This window comes from Sinocyclocheilus grahami, unplaced genomic scaffold (assembly GCF_001515645.1).
Source record: "Sinocyclocheilus grahami isolate Dianchi unplaced genomic scaffold, SAMN03320097.WGS_v1.1 scaffold64.1, whole genome shotgun sequence".
NCBI lineage: Eukaryota > Metazoa > Chordata > Actinopteri > Cypriniformes > Cyprinidae > Sinocyclocheilus > Sinocyclocheilus grahami.
This window is the reverse complement of record NW_015505243.1, coordinates 575,724-596,695: the sequence shown is the minus strand read 5'-3', so window position 1 is coordinate 596,695 and position 20,972 is coordinate 575,724. Positions and strand designations below refer to the sequence as shown.

Sequence of the window (20,972 nt, the reverse complement as noted above, 5' to 3'; positions counted from 1 at the left end):
TGCAGCTGTAAGGTTTTCTTTCTCTTTTGTTTTTACTCGCGATCTTTACAACACACATTACATTACGTATTTCATGGCACACTCTTTTTATGTGTATTTGGCAGCACCTATTGTTGTGGGTGTATTATTGACATGTCAAAGTCTAGACCCTGAATATAAGACGACTGCGTTTTTTCAGATGTATTTCCAAGAAAAAACATCGTCTTATATTCGGGTCAATACGGATGTGCATCTTGTGACTCAGGCCGATACGATGCGCATCTCGATGCATAGCCTACGATACATTAAAGATACATATGAAGCAGCTACCGATGCGATACGATACGTTTCACCCCTATTACGATGCAGTGGGATCCGATTTAGATTCGATTCAACACAATGCGATTCGATGCAATACGATGCAATGGAGAAAATATGATAACTTTTCATGCCTTGAGGCCTGTTTCATAAAACAAGTTAACCAAATAAGCCAGGCTTATTTCGGTTAATCTGACTCATTGTCAAATGATTTGGTTCCATAAAGCAAATTTAACATAGGCCTAGATCAAGCTTAGTCACTGTGGCAACTTATGCTGGGAAACTAACCTGGCCTAAAGCAGGCTAATGGCGCTTTTCCACTGCACGGTACGGCTCAGTACGGTTCACTTTTGGGGGGTTTTCCACTGGGTAAAGTACCTGGTACCTGGTACTTTTTTTTAGTACCACCTCGGTTGGGGTTTCAAGTGAACCGTACCGTTACCAAAACGTGACGTGTAAACTCTGCTGATCACGGATTGGTCGGAGAGAATCGTCACAACCTGCATCAATGGACTTGCAACACAAATTTAAATTTAAATCAGCACAGCCAGCGAAGGATCGAATGCAACTGTTTTGAACAAGAGCACCTTTTTTAACAACCAAAAAGTGGTTTCGTTGTCTGTTGAAGTACAGACATTCCTCTCGTTGATAGCAGAGGAGTGGATCCAGCGAGAGCTTGATGGGGCGACGCGGAATGAAAACGTTTTGTAGGAGTCGCGGCAATAGAGGCGGCGCAACTACTGTCAGGCTAGTTACTGCTATCATAAAAATACACTTTATATGTAGGTTTAAAATTCTGCAAAAGACACATTTAATGTCCAAAAACAGTTTTTTTTTTGCAAAATGTATATTTTACTCAGAATTATTGCACTCCTATTTGATTGCGCTCTGTCTGTTTAGCGCGCAGCAGCGCTCGTTCGCTCACATCAGCCCACTATACTGACAGCAAAATGGATATGTTTGCATGACTTTCTAACATTTACAGATAAAAAATATACTTGTTACATCATGTCAGTTATGCACTGAGGAAAACACAACGTCTCAAATGCATTACACAGCACAGATATATTCGCTGTTTGTCATGGTGGATCGATTTGCTCCATGATCGACATTAAGGTCTGCTTAAGAATAAGCGTGCACAAATTAGTGAGATTGTGTGAATTTAATTTGTCGTTAATGGAACCGCTTTAGCCCTGATTGATTTGTTAGGTTATTTCAAGTCAGGTTTTGGATTTTAATCCCAGTTTTTCATCAGGTCTCTGTGGTGTTGTGATGCATCATATTCACGCAGCAGCAGCGCTGATGAGAGCGCGCGCTTGAGAAACAGTTTAGAGAGGAGAAATCAATCTACATATAAAATATTGGTCACAGATTATTGGTCACTTTCTAAATAATAAAAGTATAGCGCATCCAATTAAATATAAATTAATCGTTTTTTACCGATGCAAATATACTAGAAACGATGCATTGCAATATAAATGACAACTTGTAGCCGATGCACACTTTTTAAATCTCCTCCTTTGTCTTCTTCAGTCAGCTGTACTTTCAAGATTTCTATAATACATATATTTCCACATGAAAGATTCATAAAAACAAAACATTTCACGTGTATCCTATGTCTTAACACGTTGTACAAGCATGAAGACCAAGAAATACTGGCAGCAATTTATGAATGTAATTACTTTGCAAATTTCATTTTATATATATATATATATTATTATTTTTTTGCTAGAGGTTTATTTATATTTTAGTTAGTTACTTTAGAGCAGGGGTGTCAAACTCAATTCCTGGTGGGCCGGAGCCCTGCAGAGTTTTGTTTCAACCCTGCTCCAACACATACCATGTAGTTTTCAAATAAGCCTGAAGGACTAGATTAGTTGGAGCAGGTGTTTAATTAGGGTTGAATCTAAACTCTGCGGGGCTCCGGCCCTCCAGGAATTGAGTTTGACACCCCTGATGTAGACCATCAAATTGTTTTATTAATATTATTTGAGCTAATTGGCAATGCAGCATTTATTTTAAAATAAAATATTTAATTCCACAAACCTTTAAAAATTTAGCAAATCCAGCTATTAGATCCTCTGGAGTGTGCATTTGTAGCCTTCATAAAAATGCACGTTTATAACAATTTCTTTATTTGTGGAAAAATACTATAATAGGGTTACAGAGAGAGATGCACCGATCTTGGCCGATTCCCGATTTTTTGTTAGTGTGATCTGCCGATACCGATTTTTGCCGATTCCGATTTTCTTTCTAAGAACTATAATTGACAGCATATACAAACAAAAATCTACTTTTCTTCAATGCAAAGTTTTATTTTCATTAAAAAAACACAAGTAAAAAGTCAGTAATAAAATAAGAACAAATAAAACAACAGCACAAATAAATGCAATAGAAGAGAGCTATGAAACTACGTTTTTCAGGTTAAGTAAGTGTTTATTCAGGTAAGAAATACTACAGAAATTAAAGTAATCAAATGACGTTTGATTACTTTAATTTCTGTAGTCTTCATTGTAAAAATTAAATACAGATTAATGCTTACCATTGAAGTTATAAAACGTATTCAGTCAAGAGCAGAAAGTGATTTTCTTTGTCTTTTGTTCTTTGATTAACATGACAGACAGCAGCAGGAATATTGGACTGCGGTCCCTTTAAGAGTTTATCCACAGACCCAATGTACTTACACAACATGCGTTCTCTTTCTCAACTATTTAACGTTCCAAAACTGACTGTGTTTAACTGGATACTCGCCAAGACGGGCATTTGACATAATTTTGTATGTATTTGACTGTTTTAGCGCAGTTAGACACTAATTTTGGTATTTGTGGCTCTCAAGCTGTTTGAGACTGAGCGCGGCTTGTGCGATCCACTAATATAGATCAGTGATGGTGCGTGTGCATTTGGTGTAAGCGCGAAACATGCGGGAATGACTAAAATAATGCGCAATGCAAGCACTATTTAACCGGAGCGAATGAGATGTGTGTGTGTGTGTGTGAGAGAGAAGGGGTCGTCGGAGAGAAGAGCGCGAGAATGCGCGGCTGATGTTATTGCCTGTGCTGCTGGTAACAAAATGGATCGCCTCGGAATCTGAAAGAAGTGAGACTGACCGGCCGGTCACCGATCCGGGCCGATCATGAGGAAAATCGGCCGATTCCGATCCCTGGCCGATCGATCGGTGCATCTCTAGTTACAGACTCAAGAAGTTGCTATCAAAAGTACAAATGTTTATCTAAAAGTTGTTTATTTTTTTTATTCAAATTATTATTATTTTTTTCATATTGATTCTTTATTTTAAAATCATTATTTAAAAAAATATTTATTATTAATTAGTAAATATGTAAAAAAAAAAAAAAAAAAAAAACTAACTAGTTTATTTTATATATTTATATTTCACTTAGTATATCAAGTTAAACTAAATGAAAACGAGAAATGTTGCCTTGGCGATTACCTGAATTAAAATAAGTTTTAAGTGTTTTTTTAAAGTCGTATTCTATATTTTAGTAATTTCAAGCAACATCATATTTTTTATGCTTCTAGTTAACTATAATTACCTTGTTCTGCACAGAATAAAAGAACATGGTGCATTGCAACACAGCACAGAAAGAGATTTATTCATCAAAACCACAATGACACAACTATGTGTTTCTCAACAGCCACCAATCAGTGGTTTATTCCTGCTGTCCGGGGTGACATTCCTCCCGGCTGTGCCGCATATGGATTTGTGTGCGATGGCACAAGACTCCTTGTGTTCGGGGGCATGGTTGAGTACGGAAAGTACAGCAATGATCTTTATGAACTACAGGTAAGTCTGTCAGCATTATCTTAAAAGTGCCCCTATTATGCCATTATTGCCTTTCATGCAGTGTGTAATGTAGCTGTATGTGAATTGGGGCTGGACAATAATTCAATATCAATATGTATAGCGATATAATTTTTTTTCAATAAAGGTGATATGATTTTTAAACACATTTCCGATATTTCGATATACATTACCAGTGTTTCCCATACATTAATTTATTTGTAGTGTTCGACTTTGTTGAATAAACATGAACTCTACACGTTTCAAAATCAAAACGCGTTGTGGGTGTTTTATATTAATGTATCTCTGAAGGGACTGTCTTCAGAATAGTTTCTGATAAAGAAGCGTTCATGAGCGGAGCTGATTTGATTACAGCCATTACTGGAGAAACCGCTAGTTCTACTGCTCTCAAAGCGCCTCCTGCTGGCAGACAATCAGATTGCATTTTCAATAAGCCCGTCTCCAGCAGCATGTTTTTGTTGTTGCTCTTTTTTTTTTTTTTTTTCTGCAGCAGCTCGGAGCGCTTTTCATACTCTTTATACTGGCTAAAGCACGTTTGTTTCAATCTATAAGAATAATCAGCCTACACTACCAGTCAAAAGTTTTTGAACAGTAAGATTTTTAATGTTTTTTTATTTTTATTTTTTTAATGTCAGGATTCTTTGATGAATAGAAAGATACAAAGATCAGCATTTATCTGAAATAAAAAGCTTTTGTAACATTATACACTATTCCATTCAAAAGCTTGGAGTCAGTATGATTTTTTTTTTTTTGAAGAAATTATAGAAATTAATACTTTTATTTAGCAAGGATGCTTTAAATTGATCAAAAGTGATGATAAAGACATTTATAATGTTACAAAAATTTCTATTTCAGATAAATGCTGTTCTTCTGAACTTTCTATTCAGCAAAGAAACCTGAAAAAATTATACTCCACTGTTTTCAACATAATAATAAATGATTTTTGAGCAGCAAATCAGAATATTAGAATGATTTCTGAAGGATCATGTGACTGGAGTAATGATGCTAAAAATATAGCTTTGAAATCGCAGGAATAAATTACATTTTAAAATATTTTCAAGTTATTTTAAATAGTAAAAATATTTCAAAATGTTACTGTTTTTGCTGTATTTTGGATCAAATAAATGCAGGCTTGTTGAGCAGAAGAGATTTCTTTAAAAACATGAAATATCTTACTGTTCAGTCTGTTCAAAAACTTTTGACTGGTAGTGTATGTTAGCCTAGTTTGAAGTTAAAGATATTAATATTAATTAGGTGAGTCTGAGACGATTATTTGACAGTGATTTCACATTTCTTGTTTGTATGAAGGCTAAATACAAATAAAAGGTGAATATTAATTTATTTGTGCTGCTTTTTCCCCTTAAATATTATATGGTTTTAAATGAGGTGTCATAGACTTGGCAAATACATTTTTCATAAGTTTGTATGCACAGACATCTGTTGTGGACATTCTTGGCAGTTTTTACCAGGCTTTTTTTTAATAGTGTTTATATATTGATATGGGAATTATATCGTATCGACTGAAATTAAGAAATATATCGTGTTATAAATCTTGGCCATATCGTCCAGCCCTAATGTGAATGTAAACGAACTGCAAAGTTATAAAGCTGAAAGTCCACGATAAATAAAATAATTGTCTCCCAAAATTAAGAAAGTTGACTCTGTACAGCCTAAGCGAGTCGTTAGTAATTGAAATCCTACTTCCGTGATGGCTACACATCACGGGGTAACACATTTGCATAATATTCTACGTTGGCCGGCCGCGAAAACTTGACCCCGCCCACAAACACGTCATTGTACAGCAGACATTGTACACGTCTGCTTCTCTAATCTCGGGGAGTTTAACGCTGGATTCACAAAACGCTGGCTGTTGAAAGATGGTTTATTTGGACCAGCTGGCTCCACTGAATCATAACCTGTAATTTTGATCAATAATAGATGTTTATTTTCTATCGAGCGTTCAAAATATGGAACTATGGCAATGGCGTATTGTTTCAGACACTGGCTGTACGCAGTAGACCAATCACAACCGACTGGGCCATCTGACCAATCAGAGCAGAGTAGGCTCACAGAAAGGAGGGGTTTGGAGAGACTGAATCTTAGAACTGCTTCGAACGAATCGGTTTGAGAATCACTGGAAAATGAGGTGATATTAAATGCATATTTTGAGGGGGAAAAAAGTGTTTGACCTTGCATGCATGTAATTCAATTGTAGGAGACTCCCAAAACAATATTAGGAACCTTAAAAAGGGCATACGGGGGCACTTATAGGTTGACTGTTGTTTTTTTCATAGTATCATGTAATAATTCATTAATTTCTGTTAAATACTTCAAACAGGCCAGTAGATGGGAGTGGAAACGTTTGAAGCCCAAAGCCCCCAAGAATGGCCCACCGCCATGTCCTCGCCTGGGCCACAGCTTTTCCCTGGTTGGAAACAAATGCTATTTGTTTGGTGGATTGGCAAATGACAGTGAGGATCCCAAAAACAATATTCCCAGGTAAAAAGCCTTAAATGGTTAATGCTCAAATTAATTCTTAAATGTTTGAGCAGCCGATCCGCAATTAAATTGTTTCTCCATTTGTACCTCAGATACCTGAATGACCTCTACACTCTCGAGCTTCGCCCGGGGTCTAACGTAGCAGGCTGGGACATCCCCATTACATACGGTGTGCTTCCCCCTCCTCGTGAGAGCCACACTGCTGTTGTCTACACAGAGAAAACGTCCAAAAAGTCTCATCTCATCATCTATGGCGGCATGAGTGGCTGCCGTCTTGGAGACCTCTGGACTTTAGACATAGGTGAGAGAAAGTATTGGCTTAAAATATTTGTTCAAGAAATGTCCATGCTATAACGTTGAATAACATGATGCTAAAAATGAAACTAAATCCACCAGCAGGTGGTGGCAAGTCACTGATTTTATCACTGAGTCATTCATTCAATTGATTCGTGCGAATGGCAGAATCATTCAGGAATGAAGCAAGTGACTGTCTTTATGAACTGACGGAAATCCGTCGTAGCGACGATTTAAACACTTTAATCCCTGTAAAAAGCGCGTTATATCTATTATCGGCTTTATATTGAATATCGGTGTCTGCGTCAGCCATTAAAAAAAATCTGTATTGGTTTACCACTTAAACAAATCTTTGTCTTAATGATCTTTTATCAAATGTAAAGCTTGCACATCTCTGAAACAGGTTTCCTTTTTGGAAGTGGATAAAATTAAAGATAGCCCCACAGTTTTTAATTTTATAGTAATCACAAAAATAAAATGTTGAACCATGTTGACCTAATTAGTTGTCTAGCTAGTGTGGATTTGACTAACTTTGGTCTCATATTTTCCTAGGATGTTTGTGTTTGGTGGCTGGGTTCCTCTGGTCATGGATGATGTCAAAGTAGCGACACACGAGAAGGAATGGAAGTGCACTAACACACTGGCCTGCTTAAATCTAGGTAGGTTAAACAAAGAAGCAGAACAGAGCTTATATGTTTAACACTGCTGATCTTAACCTTTATTTCCTTCAGACTCAATGTCTTGGGAGACCATCTTGATGGACACGCTCGAGGATAATATCCCAAGGGCCAGAGCTGGACACTGCACTGTGGCTATAAACAATAGACTGTACGCCTGGAGTGGAAGAGACGGCTACCGCAAAGCCTGGAACAACCAAGTTTGCTGCAAAGATCTGTGGTATTTGGAAACAGGTGAGTTGAACTGATACCTCAGTGTAAAAGAAGCTTTAATACACTTACCCCATTACAAATACTTACATCCTCAGAAAAAGACACGCCCAATCTGTGTTTTTTTTGAAAAACGCTGGAACTATAGTATCTACACCGCAAGTTTTGTTGTTTATGTAAAGTTTAGAATATTTATCTTTTATATTTTTCAATAGTTTTCCGGCATGAATATGGCTGTAGTAGCTGGCATGGTGCTAAATTATCAACAAACAAAAATTATTACACTTTATCATAGTATTATTATTTCAGATATTTTATTATCATTATTTTATTTAAAATCTCGCCTTTCACTAACAGATCGTCCTCAGCCTCCATCACGTGTGCAGCTGGTCCGAGCCAACACCAACTCTCTGGAGGTGAGCTGGGGGGCAGTGCCTACTGCTGACACTTACCTGCTGCAGCTGCAGAAATACGACATCCCTGCTGCAACAGCTGCCACATCACCAACGGTCAACCCCACCCTGTCTGTACCCGTCAACTCGCCTAAGAGTCCGGCAACCGCTGCTGCTGCTCCAGCAGCTCAGAGCTTGCCCCTGTCTGGGGTCACAATGGTGCCACGAGTTCCTTCCCCCACCACCGCCATACCAAGCAGCCCGCTTGCAGCCTCACCTCGTGGACCAGGTACAAATGACTTTGTGGTTTTTGCAATCGGCAGACTGCAGTTTCTGTAAATAATAATATTAATAATTGTGACGTTTTCTAACCCAACTTATTCTTTTCATTCCCAGCTATTCTTAAAGTGGCAGCGCCTTATTCTTCCCCTGGCACGTCAGTCGTTACCTTGCGTCAGGCCACTCCAGGAGGAAAATCCCCAGTCACAGTTACATCACTTCCTGCAGGTGTCCGCATGGTTGTCCCTGCACAGAGTACCCAGGGGACGGTATGTAGATAATCAGTATCAGTGTAAATCTTAAATTAGGGCTGGACAATTACTTTAAATAAAAGTGAAAATGCAATTTGACTTATTGTGATAATCAAACAAGGCTGCGATTTTTATTAAATAAATATATGCACTGCTGGTTTTAGGGTGAAGTACAGCAATGTTCTTTTACAAATGCAATCTCATGATCCAGTGTGAAAATTAGGAAATTAATTGTTAATTTTGTAATTTTACAGTTAGGGCTGTCGCGATAACCGCAATATCGCAATACCGCGCTATTGACGAGCAAACTGCAGAGGAATGCAAGAACCGCAGCAATCCGTGTTTTCTTTTTTCGTAAGGTTATGCCCTTCTCGTTTTACACTTCATGCATGTGGACTGAATATTAAACAAGTTAGTAATGATAACATAATGTGTACCATGCTGAGTTGTACAGAGGCTCCGTAGATTTGCACTTAACAAGCCTAAACAGACAGAGTTTGAATGAGAGAGAGATCGACTGAGCGCCTGCGATTACTTGCATCTGTCCTCCAGGCCGAGTCATATATATTTGTGAAAATAGGTTGTCATGTCCAAGGAATGCGAAATCTCTGTCTTAGCATCGACGATTTGAGTTGAATTACTGAAATAAATGAACTTTTACACGACATTCTAATTTGAGATGCACCTGTGTGGGTGTGTGTGTGTCGATAATACCGCATACCGTGCTATTGAGCCACTCAATTACCGCAAGGGAAATTCACTCACTGCGACAGCCCTATTTACAGTAAAATATTAGTAGTAGTATTCAATATTTTATTGAATTTTTTGTAATAAAAATATTATTTTAGTAGTTTATTACATTTTATGTAAATATTTATTAAATGATTGTTTATAAAAAAAACTATTCTTAATTAAAAAAATATATAATATTAATTATATTGTTGTTAGTAGTAATAATAATAATAATAATAGCATTTTATTATATATTAAATGCATTTTTTAATGTATTCATTTAAATATTTATTACATTTTTAATTTTTTTTAGTTATATACAACAACTAAATTGTTTAGTATATAAACTTGATGTTTAGTTGTTGTTGTTGTGGTTGTTGTTGTAATGATATAAAGCCACAATATTTGTGCAGGCCTACAAACAAACACAGCCTAAAAATCTAAATGTTTATCATATACTGTATAAAATATAAATTCAATTTTTTACCCCCAATCGTTCACCCCTGTCTCAAATGTTAGTTTCCCATGTTGAATTTGCATTTAAACCCTTTGGAACACTGTTTTGGTCTCTAGCCAATTGGCAGCAGCCCTCAGATGAGTGGCATGGCTGCTTTGGCTGCAGCTGCAGCTGCCACACAGAAGATCCCACCCTCTTCCACTGTGCTAAATGTTCCAGCCGGGGCCACCATCGTGAAAACCGTCGCTGTGACTCCTGGATCCACAACTCTGCCAGCTACTGTCAAAGTAGCTTCACCCGTAATGGTAAGTGTCGTCTTGCATAACAAGACCTTTGACTAAACAATGTAAGATTTCCAGCTTATTCTGTCCGAGAACCATTCAGGCATTAGGCATCTTGGTAACACTTTACAATAAGGTTCATTAATTAACATAAGTTAACTACTTTAGTGAACATGAACTAAGAATGAAAAATACTTCTACAGCATTTATTAATCTTAGTTAATTTCAACATTTACAAATGCATTATTAAAATCAAAAGTTGTGTTGTGAATTAACATGAACTAACAATGAATGACTGTATTTTCATTAAAGTCCCCCTGTGGTCAAATATTTGATCCCTTAAAACTTATCTTTGATCATCAAAATTACAATGTTTTTTCTTGTGAAAATAATAGCTTGAATGTAACTCTACACCCTTGCCTCATTTACTATACGCAGATCTAGGAATATGCAAATTAGCCCCGCCTCCACTGTCACACCAGCCAGCGCCTCCTGATCCACTGAACTCTAGTAAATGCAAAACAATGGCATACATGGATAATGACTGATAAATCTGTGTTTTTACTAGCGGACAACTACAGTGAATACTGTAACATTCGTTAAAGTTACTTACTTGACGATGTTGTGTCCTAAAATGCCTTGAAGACTCGAATGCAGCCGTTTGGGATTCTTATTTCGAAGTGCAGAAGCCGATGCGGGAGAGGTGCGTCTGACTCTGGGCTACATTTACACTGTTGCCACGGGTTAATGCAAGTTAGCGGTTCTAAATTCACATTAAACCACGGCTTCATGGGTTTTTTGCTCTGATTTATCTTTGGTTTTGTGCTGGTATTGGTATATTTTGCATGCTAGTGATAGGAATCGATCCCTTGACGTGATTGGTTTTTGGATTGTGACGTAGCAAACCGAAGGCTGTTTCAAACCGCATTTCTGTGACTGCCCTTGGGAAACTACAGTTTTAAGGAGAAAATACTCAGCAATGGTGTTGATTAATAGATTGGCACATGGTTTGTCTAAAAGCATATTAAAAACACCACATAGACAAATAAACAGCAAAAAAAACTTGATTTTCACTACAGAGGGACTTTAACTAACATTAACGAAGATTAATAAATACTGTAATGTATTGTTCATTGTTTGCTCCTATTAGTTAATACATTAACTAACATTAACTAATGGAACCTTATTGTAAAGTGTTACCGGCATCTTTTTCATGCCTGAAGTGGATTATTATTATTAAATTGAGATGTTGTACTATAGGTTAGCAAAAAGTATTTTGGATAAAATGTCTGTCTAATGTGTTCTAAAATAATAAAATAGAATGTCTCCGCAACTTCCCTTTCTCACATCCTTCCGGACTTAAATTAACCAGATTATCCACTTCCTGTCCTGTAGCTGTTTGTGATTTAATGTCTTTGTTCCTACTTCCATTCCAGGTTACTAATCCTGCGACCCGAATGCTGAAAACAGCTGCTGCTCAGGTCGGCACTTCCGCCATCTCTTCTCCTAACACTCCGACTCGGCCGATCATCACTGTGCACAAATCAGGCACCGTAACCGTAGCCCAGCAGGCTCAGGTCGTCACCACCATGGTCGGAGGAGTCACCAAAACTATAACCCTTGTTAAGAGCCCCATTACAATGGGTGGCAGCGGTTCTCTGGTAAGAGAAAAAAAACAATAACATTGTCTGGACTTAAAATGAGTTAATAGTGACATAAATTCAAAGAAGTTTGTAATAATGGGCAATCCCAAGCATGAAGAGACTTTAAAACGGTTCTCTTTTTTGTTCTACTGTGACCTATATTAAGTGCACCAATGAGATAACCTTTCAATAAGGAATACAATGAATGATTCATTATATGACTTCTCTCATGAATTGCCCTTATGTTGGTTTGCAATTTTTTTTTATTAAGCATTTGACTTTGGTTATCTTTAAGTAATAAACCTTAACTGTTCTCAGATCTCCAGCCTTGGGAAGGTGATGTCTGTTGTCCAGACCAAACCAATACAAACCTCTGCAGTCACGGGGCAGGCTGGAAGCAGTCCTGTCACTCTTATACAAGTCAGTGTTGCTGCTCATTTTAAGCATGTACATTTCTTACCTAATCTTATGTATTCTTAACCTGTTAGTGTTCCTCTGTAACGTCCGCGGTACACTGCATGTTTTTGAGGGTTAACTTCATCACACAGTCAAGTCAAGTCACCATTATTTATATAGCGCTTTATACAATACAGATTGTGTCACAGCAGCTTTACAGTATTAAACAGGAAAATAGTATGTCGATAATGCAAAAGGACGATAGAAAACACTAAATTTTCCAGTTAAAGTCAGTTCATCATTGATTCAATGATGTCATCATCCAGCTCAGCTTAGTTCAGTTCAATCAAGTCGACAATATTGCCAGAAATTAGGTGTCCCCAACTTAGCAAGCCAAAGTCGACAGTGGCAAGGAACCAATACAACAACTCGAAAAAAGAAGAAAGAAAACATGTCACATATCTTTGGACAGCTGACATTCTTGTGATTCGAATGATGCATACTATACATTTTAATATACAATCAACACAGCAGGTACAATCAGTGTCTTTGTCAGACCACCAACAAGGCTTCATGCTGTGATCCCATTGTGTTTTCCAGCTAATAGCTCCCAGCTATAATCATCTGCAGGCATCTGCTTACAAAAAAAAAGTAGGCGGAATGTTTCCTTCCTTTTTCAGTGTGTTCAAAGTTCTATTACTCAATACCAGTAAGACTTACAGTGATTCTGAGGTTTGTTCTGTTCAGGAACAAATGTCAGAGGGTCACCTTTCAAAAGAGACCAAAAAAATCATGCATATACTCCAAATGGTTCAAGAACAGCAGGCAATTTACTTTGGGTATGCCTTTTTAGGCAAATTTTACAGGACTGCTAAGGGGTTAATATAAATTATATTGTGAATTACCTAGAATAAGTAGCTTATTGTCATTTGCACTTGTACTTGTTGTAATTTATTTCTGTGATGGCAAAGCTGAATTTTCAGCAGCCATTATTCCACTCTTCAGTGTCACATGATTCTTTAGAAATCATTCTGATTTGCTGTTCAGAAACATTTATTGTAAATTTCCCAGTACAAGTAGCGTATGTTGATTTTGTTCTTGTTTTTCATAGACAAAGACTCCTCTGCCTGCTGGTACCATCCTGAAACTGGTTACATCTGCTGATGGCAAGCCAGCCACAATCATTACAACTACACAGGCAGGAGGGACTGGCACCAAACCCACTATCCTGGGAATCAGCACAGTCTCTCCAACTACCACCAACAAACCAGGAACCACCATTATTAAAACCATTCCCATGTCTGCTATCCAACAAGGAGCAACAGGTCCATCTCACAATTGACTGTTCATCTCGTTTGTAATATCAATTTTAGTTAAATTGTATCTCACTTTTGCACTCAAGAGTGAAACCGCACAACCTCGTGTTTATATCTAACTAACAGATCAGTTTTTTTTTTATGCATCGTTGCAAGCTTACGCTATTTCCTGATGTTATTTCCGGTCTCATTACTAGGTCTGACTAGCAGTCCTGGCGTCAAGTCCCCCATCACAATTATCACCACTAAGGTTGTTACTCCTGGCACAGGTGCTCCGGGGAAATTCATAACAGCTGTGCCAAAGCTGACAGCAGGTGCAGGACAACAGGGGGTCACACAGGTGAGGCCCAGTTGAATTCTGAAACCACAGTCACAGCATAAACATGCATCGTTTTAAGCTCATCTAGTTTTGATTGAGTGTTAAGTGGTTCATGAATATTTTATTTGCTCTCAGGTGGTCCTGAAGGGGGCGCCCGGACAGCCAGGCACTATCCTGCGCACTGTGCCTATGAGTGGAGTGCGTCTGGTTTCACCAGGCACTGTCTCTGCTGGAAAACCAACTGTTACCACACTGGTTGTCAAGGGCACCACGGGTTTGAATATTCAGATTGTAAACTCTGTAGTGTAGTTTTATGCAAATTACAGAGAAGTATTTTTTTCTTGATATCATTACCTCATTAATAATGCCCTCTCTGTATTTTAGGAGTCACAACTCTGGGTACAGTAACTGGTACTGTATCGAGTAGCGTGGCAGGGGCCAATGTGGCAAGTGCTAATGCCAGCCTGGTGACTCCAGTCACCACACTTGCTTCCATTGCCACATTGTCCAGCCAGGTGATCAATCCCACAGCTATCACTGTATCTGCTGCCCAGACCAACCTCGCCACCGCTACAATACAAGTGAGTCACTTTTTTTTTTTTTAAAGGGGTCATATGATGCTTTTTTAAAGATCATTATTTTGTGTATTTGGTGTAACAGAATATGTTGACATGCTTTAATGTTCAAAAAACACATTATTTTTCAAATACTGTACATTATTGTAGGTCCTCTATGCCCCGCCTTTCTCAAACGCTTCGTTTTCTACAAAGTCCCTCCTTCCGACAAGCGCAGTCTGCGCTGATTGGCCAGCTGACTCAGTGCATTTTGATTGGCCGAACACCGCAAGCACTCGTTGGAAATGTAACGCCCCTTACCATAATCGCGAGCTTCATCTTTCAAAATAAATGTAAAGACAGAGCCCGAAAGGGGAACAGAGTCGCGTGACAGACACAGTGATGAAGCTGGTATGTGTTTGCAGTACACAAGCCACGGTTAAGACAGCTGACTCCACTGTGATGTGACCCCCCTCTCTCTCTCTCTCTTTCTCTCTCTCGCTCTCACTCTCTCGCGCGCTCTCTCTCGCTCGCTTGCTCGCGCGCACACACACACACGATGCGCAAAACTCTGCATTTGAACAGTCAATAGCAAATACTTAAAATAATAACAAAACAGTAGCTGATTCAGAAGCGCCAGATTGTCATAGCAAAGTCAGAATTACCTCCTCTCCTAGGTTCACGAAACAGTCATCCATAAAATGCATTGCTGTTCTGTTGTAAGTAATCTTAAAGATTCCTAAATGCATCTACTTTCGGAAGGCCAAATAAAGTGCTTTTGCTTTCGCCTAGAAACACACAGCGTCTCCCTGACATGGCTGCTTCAACACTAACTGCGGTTACTGAAACCACGCCTTCTTTCTTTGCGTGCACATTTGGGCGGCATTATGCTAATATTTCCACATAGTGACCTAGATATGTGGGGGGCGTGTTAGAACGAGCCGTTTAAGGGGGGAGTGGCAGAGTCTTAACTTTGATAAAGAATCTCTCTTTGGTTTTGAGACTTTAGTCTTTGCAACTTCAGGGATCTTGTCTATGCACAATCAGCTTGTAACACTCCAAAGGAAGGAAGGAAAACTTGAAATCGCATCATATGACCCCTTTAAAGAAATTAATACTATTATTCAGCCATTTATAATGTTGCAAAAGATTTCTATTTTAAATGTTTTTGAACTTTCTATTCATCAAAGAATTGTGAGAAAAAGTGTCACAATTTTCACAAAAATATTAAGCAGCACAACTATTTTCAACATGGATAATAATATGAAATGTTTCTTGAGCAGCAAATCAGCATATTAGAATGATTTTTAAAGAATCATGTGTCACTGAAGGCTGGAGTAATGATGCTGAAAATTCAGCTTTGCATCACAGGAATAAATTACATTTTAAAATATATTCAAATAGAAAATGGATATTTTAAGTAATTGTAATAATATTTTTAATTAAATTGTAATAGAATTTCACTACATATCACTTTTAGCTGCATTTCTGATCCAGTAATGATGAACATTCAAAGACATTAAATAAAAAAATAAACATCTACTGAAGTAATTATAATTTATCTAATTTTATAGTTTGTATATATTTTTAATTTGTATAAATGAACATATGTAATAATAATATTTTTATATTGTTTCATATAAATCATTATTATTTACAATTGTTTATTTATTCATTCCTTTCGGTACGTACAATTAAAAAACTTCCTAATGTTTTTTTCCCCCTCTTAGACGGCAGCCCAACCTACTCAAGTAACACTGATCACGACTCCAAGTGGTGCTGAGGCTCAGCCTGCACAGGATCTTCCTGTCTCCATCATGGCCTCTCCCACCTCAGAGCAGCCCTCCACCACTGGTGCTGATGCTGGTGACGGTGCTGGCGAAGGTGCTACCACCGTGACGCTGGTCTGTTCCAACCCTCCATGTGAGACCCATGAGACTGGAACGACCAACACGGCTACAACGGCTTCCGCCAAAATGGGCACCGAACAGATTTGTTCCAACCCTCCCTGTGAGACCCATGAGACTGGAACGACCAACACTGCTACAACGGCTTCTGCCAAAATTGGCACCAAACAGATTTGTTCCAACCCTCCCTGTGAGACCCATGAGACTGGAACGACCAACACTGCTACAACGGCTTCTGCCAAAATTGGCACCAAACAGATTTGTTCCAACCCTCCCTGTGAGATGCACGTGACGGGCACCACCAACACTGCAACCACCGCCTCTGTGAACATGGGCAGGTCACAGCAGGTCTGCACCAACCCACCCTCAGAGACCCATGATACGGGCACCACCAACACAGCCACCACTGCCAGCTGCGACATGGGATCTAAAGAGATGGAAACCGTGAACAGCAAGACAACATCTTCGACAGCTACATCTTCAGCTTCTGGTTCAGAACCAGCAACACCCGTCTCAGAGAGCAGTGCTGGATCAGGCACCATGCGGCCGAAGAATCTCCGCACAGGTACCACCAACACCTCCACTACTGCCCGCTCCAACATGGGCTCCGACCTTACGGGAACCGTGCAGAGCTCCAACAAAAGCCAAGCCGCCATCTCCTCTACACTGATGCCTCTTTGCTCCAGCCCTCTCAGTGAAACGAGCGAGACGAGCACCACAAACACTTCAACTGTGTCCAGTGGCATCCAGCAGGTCTGCTCAAATTCTCCCTGTGAAACACATGAGACAGGCACGACCAATACGGCTACGCAGTCAAGCTCCAGTATGGACAGTGGGCAAACCAACATTGTGCAGAGGGTGTGTTCCAATCCGCCCTGTGAAACTCATGAAACGGGCACCACAAACACGCCGACCCAGGCCTCATCTTCTATTGGTGCTGGACAGAACGGCACAGTTCAGAGGGTGTGTTCCAATCCACCCTGTGAAACTCATGAAACAGGCACAACCAACACGCCAACCCAGGCCTCATCTTCTATTGGTGCTGGACAGAACGGCACAGTTCAGAGGGTATGTTCCAATCTGCCCTGTGAAACTCATGAGACCGGCACCACCAACACGCCGACCCAGGCCTCGTCTTCTATTGGTGCTGGACAGAACGGCACAGTTCAGAGGGTATGTTCCAATCCGCCCTGTGAAACTCATGAGACCGGCACCACCAACACGCCGACCCAGGCCTCGTCTTCTATTGGTGCTGGACAGAACGGCTCAGTTCAGAGAGTGTGTTCCAATCCACCTTGTGAAACTCATGAGACCGGCACAACCAACACAGCCACCACAGCTACAAGCAGCTTAGAAACTGGAGAAGGAACAGGTATTTATCTCTACAGCACCTAAACATTATTTGTGTGTAAATATTAGGGGTACCTCGCGATACGATACAAATCACGATACATGGCTCACGATGTGATATCATGATGCATCGATTCTGCGATAATCGATATATTGCTAGACAATCCTATAACGATACATCACAATATCTGTAACTATGAAAACAAAATGCCTGTGAAAAGATTACGTGCAAGCTTTCTCTCTTTAGACAAGTCCAAACTGTTAGAAAACAGCACAAAAGTTCTGAAAATCAAATTTAACATGCTAAGTAAATTAATCATTTTATTCTTGGACTTATTAAAAGCTTACACTTTTCTTTGTGTGTAAACCAACACATTCAACTGCTTATCAACTTTATATATAGCCTATATATATATATATATTAACCTGGTACATTTCAAAATTTACCTGGAGTGTTTTCTCAACCTTTCCTCTCATCATAAAAACGGAGCCCCACACACATGACATGCAGGGAAAAAATAGCTATTCACATCGCCTCTTCTGCGCTCTCAGGTTCGTTATTTCAAATGTAGACGCGCGACAAGCACACACACACTGCACACTTCTGCGCCGCATTACGGCACTGACTAGGTTTTGTTTCGTCGCCCATGCCATAGGTGCAGATTTATGCTTCTGCCAGTCGGTGCCCACTGCATAACGCGCACTTGCAATAAAGAAGCGCCGGTGGCACTCTCTCACTTAAGGTTAGTGAGGGAAATCCACCTGCGATCCGAGCGGATTGGTTAGGCTACTCATGGACTGATTATGCGCTCTGCAGTAATGTGATCGGTGCCTATGGTCCACGCTGATAGCTGTTCCGTGGCAGTTTTTTAGTTCTCATTTCCACTCCAGTGGCAACCTGTGAAGCTCTGGTGAACTCCATGCCCAAGAGGGTTAAGGGAGTGCTGGAAAATAATGGTGGCCACACAAAATATTGACACTTTGGGCCCAATTTGGACATATTCACTTAGGGGTGTACTCACTTTTGTGGCCAGCGGTTTAGACAGTGTTGAGTTATTTTGATGTATACTTTACATTGTAGCAAAGTGTCATTTCTTCAGTGTTGTCACATGAAAAGATATAATAAAATATTTACAAAAATGTGAGGGGTGGGAAGAATTTTTTTTTTGCGTTCTCTCGCAAAACCAGTTGAGTTCGGACAAACACTTCCTGTTTACTTTACAGTTTGTAAGTTAGTGGTTCATACAGCTCATACGTTAATAATGGAGCAGTTCATAGAGTTTTATTTTAAACTTGGACCCAAGTTCAAATACAGTCAGCTTTGCTTATAGTTTAAGGCACGGTTTTGGGACATTCTAAAACGATTAATGTAGGCTACTATAACAGTGACACTGGAGGCTCAATTCGGTATTAGGCCTAATAAATACTATTAATACTAATAACAATTGTAATATTAATGACCTTATTAATAGCATTACTATCAGTAAAGCAGATAGCCATAATGCAACGTTTCTCCCCCATTTAAAACCGTTAGGCTATAGAAAACGCTTAAGGGAGGCTAATGGACGAAGACAGTATAGGCTAAAACCAAAATAGGGTACACAGTTTATTAATAAAATATAGCCTATTATGCACAGGACAGCAGACAAGCCCAGAATAGCTATAAACAAGCCAAACCCTAATTTAAAGTGAAACCGAAAGTATGGGCTCACGTACCGCTCTCATTCAGCACAAATCCAAATGTTTCCATATTCGCAATGTATTTAGAAGCCTAACCATTATCTATTAAATTAACTGGGCTTTGTACGTTCCAATATCGAAGGGAAAAAAAATCATAATGAACAAAAATGTGCCGCACTTGAGTGGACCGGGGCTCACACTGTACGGCACAGACTATAATACAGATTATTTAAATTGACTGTGTAACATTTAGTCTGTATTGGTGATTCTATGTTTCATTTTAATAATGAACAGGCCGTTTGCAATGAATATGTGCGCATGAGGCACCGGCGCGATCAAATCGCTGAAACATAAAATACTCCGTCACTTACTGTAGGGCATAATTCGATAGCAGTTTGAAGATTCAATCATATAAAAGATTATTAGAATTTTTATAAAGCGAGCACTGTTATGTTCTTCTTATTTCACTCTGAAACCTACAAGAATGCAATTTTCTCTGAATATCCAAAAGACTGCAAATGTGACATTGATTTTATATAACAGTTCAACAAAAAAGGCAGTATTAAGTGTACATTTTACATTTTAAATACAATATTGTTTATTATATTTTACAAGGACATAATAGTTCCAACGAAATCCGCAACAGAACTGGTGTGCGTCTCCAAGCAACAGCAGTGTTTTGTTAGTGAATGTATCTGCAGCTTTGAATGATTCGGAGAGTACTGATAATCAGAACTGATTAATAACCCTTTCATAACTACAACCATTTGCTTCGTTACTGAATGAATGAATGCTTCGCCTTGCTCATTAGACAGTAACTTGCTGCCACCTACTGGTGATTTTAGTTTTGAATCTACAAGTATAACTTTGTTTTGCCATTTATTGCTTTATTTATTATATTAATAATACACTTAATGAAATGTGAAGAATATGACATAAAGCATGACATACAATTAATAAGGCTAGAAAAACTTTGCCTCTGTAACAGTAAAAATGCAAATCAATTTAAGGGGACAAATATTGTCCCTTAATGGAAAAGGCGTGACTGCGGTCTAAGTGTGGGGGTACTTAAAAGAATGTTAGGCTAAATGCCCTAGGGGGGAAACGCAAATGTTTTGCGAGAGAACGCAAATATCTTTGCGAGAGAACGCAAAAGTTTCTTGAGGGAATGCAAAAGTTTTGCCAGAGAATGCAAAAAATCTGAAAAATATTTTTTCCTCCCACCCCAAATTTTTTCACTCAATCTGATTTTTTTTTCCCACCACCATGTCCCTTTAGGGGCTCCGCAGTAGAGCTAATACAGTGGCTGGAAATCTGTTTATCCTTCGGTTCCTCGTGCTTCCCCATCTTCATAGAGAACGCGGTTCATGGTTGCTCAGAGCGGTTTGGAAAGAAGGAAATGGTGCGACCGCGATTTCCACACATTTTTAGATGCTGGGAGCAGGGAAATCTATATAGAGCGCCTTATTGTAATAATTAAAATATCGATATTTGGCGCCATATTTTTGTTTCAATTAGCAAAGGTTTTTAATCCACTCATGTTTTCATCTGTTATATATTCTGTATATGTATGTATATGTATGTGTATATATATATATATATATATATATATATATAT

General features: G+C 38.9%; 1 protein-coding gene across 1 annotated transcript in view; it reads left to right on the top strand.

Annotated features, from left to right (window-relative positions):
• The window catches only part of LOC107584911 (host cell factor 1-like), a 38,802-nt gene that overhangs the window by 2,383 nt on the left and 15,447 nt on the right, over positions 1-20,972 (top strand). Inside the window, exons 2-16 of the mRNA XM_016271680.1 lie at positions 3,951-4,099; positions 6,456-6,616; positions 6,709-6,927; positions 7,463-7,569; positions 7,642-7,821; positions 8,155-8,478; positions 8,586-8,737; positions 10,025-10,213; positions 11,626-11,850; positions 12,151-12,252; positions 13,340-13,553; positions 13,742-13,884; positions 13,999-14,137; positions 14,248-14,444; positions 16,148-17,696. Coding sequence (XP_016127166.1) covers positions 3,951-4,099; positions 6,456-6,616; positions 6,709-6,927; positions 7,463-7,569; positions 7,642-7,821; positions 8,155-8,478; positions 8,586-8,737; positions 10,025-10,213; positions 11,626-11,850; positions 12,151-12,252; positions 13,340-13,553; positions 13,742-13,884; positions 13,999-14,137; positions 14,248-14,444; positions 16,148-17,696 — 4,050 coding nt within the window. The remainder of the gene's footprint in view (positions 1-3,950; positions 4,100-6,455; positions 6,617-6,708; positions 6,928-7,462; positions 7,570-7,641; positions 7,822-8,154; positions 8,479-8,585; positions 8,738-10,024; positions 10,214-11,625; positions 11,851-12,150; positions 12,253-13,339; positions 13,554-13,741; positions 13,885-13,998; positions 14,138-14,247; positions 14,445-16,147; positions 17,697-20,972) is intronic.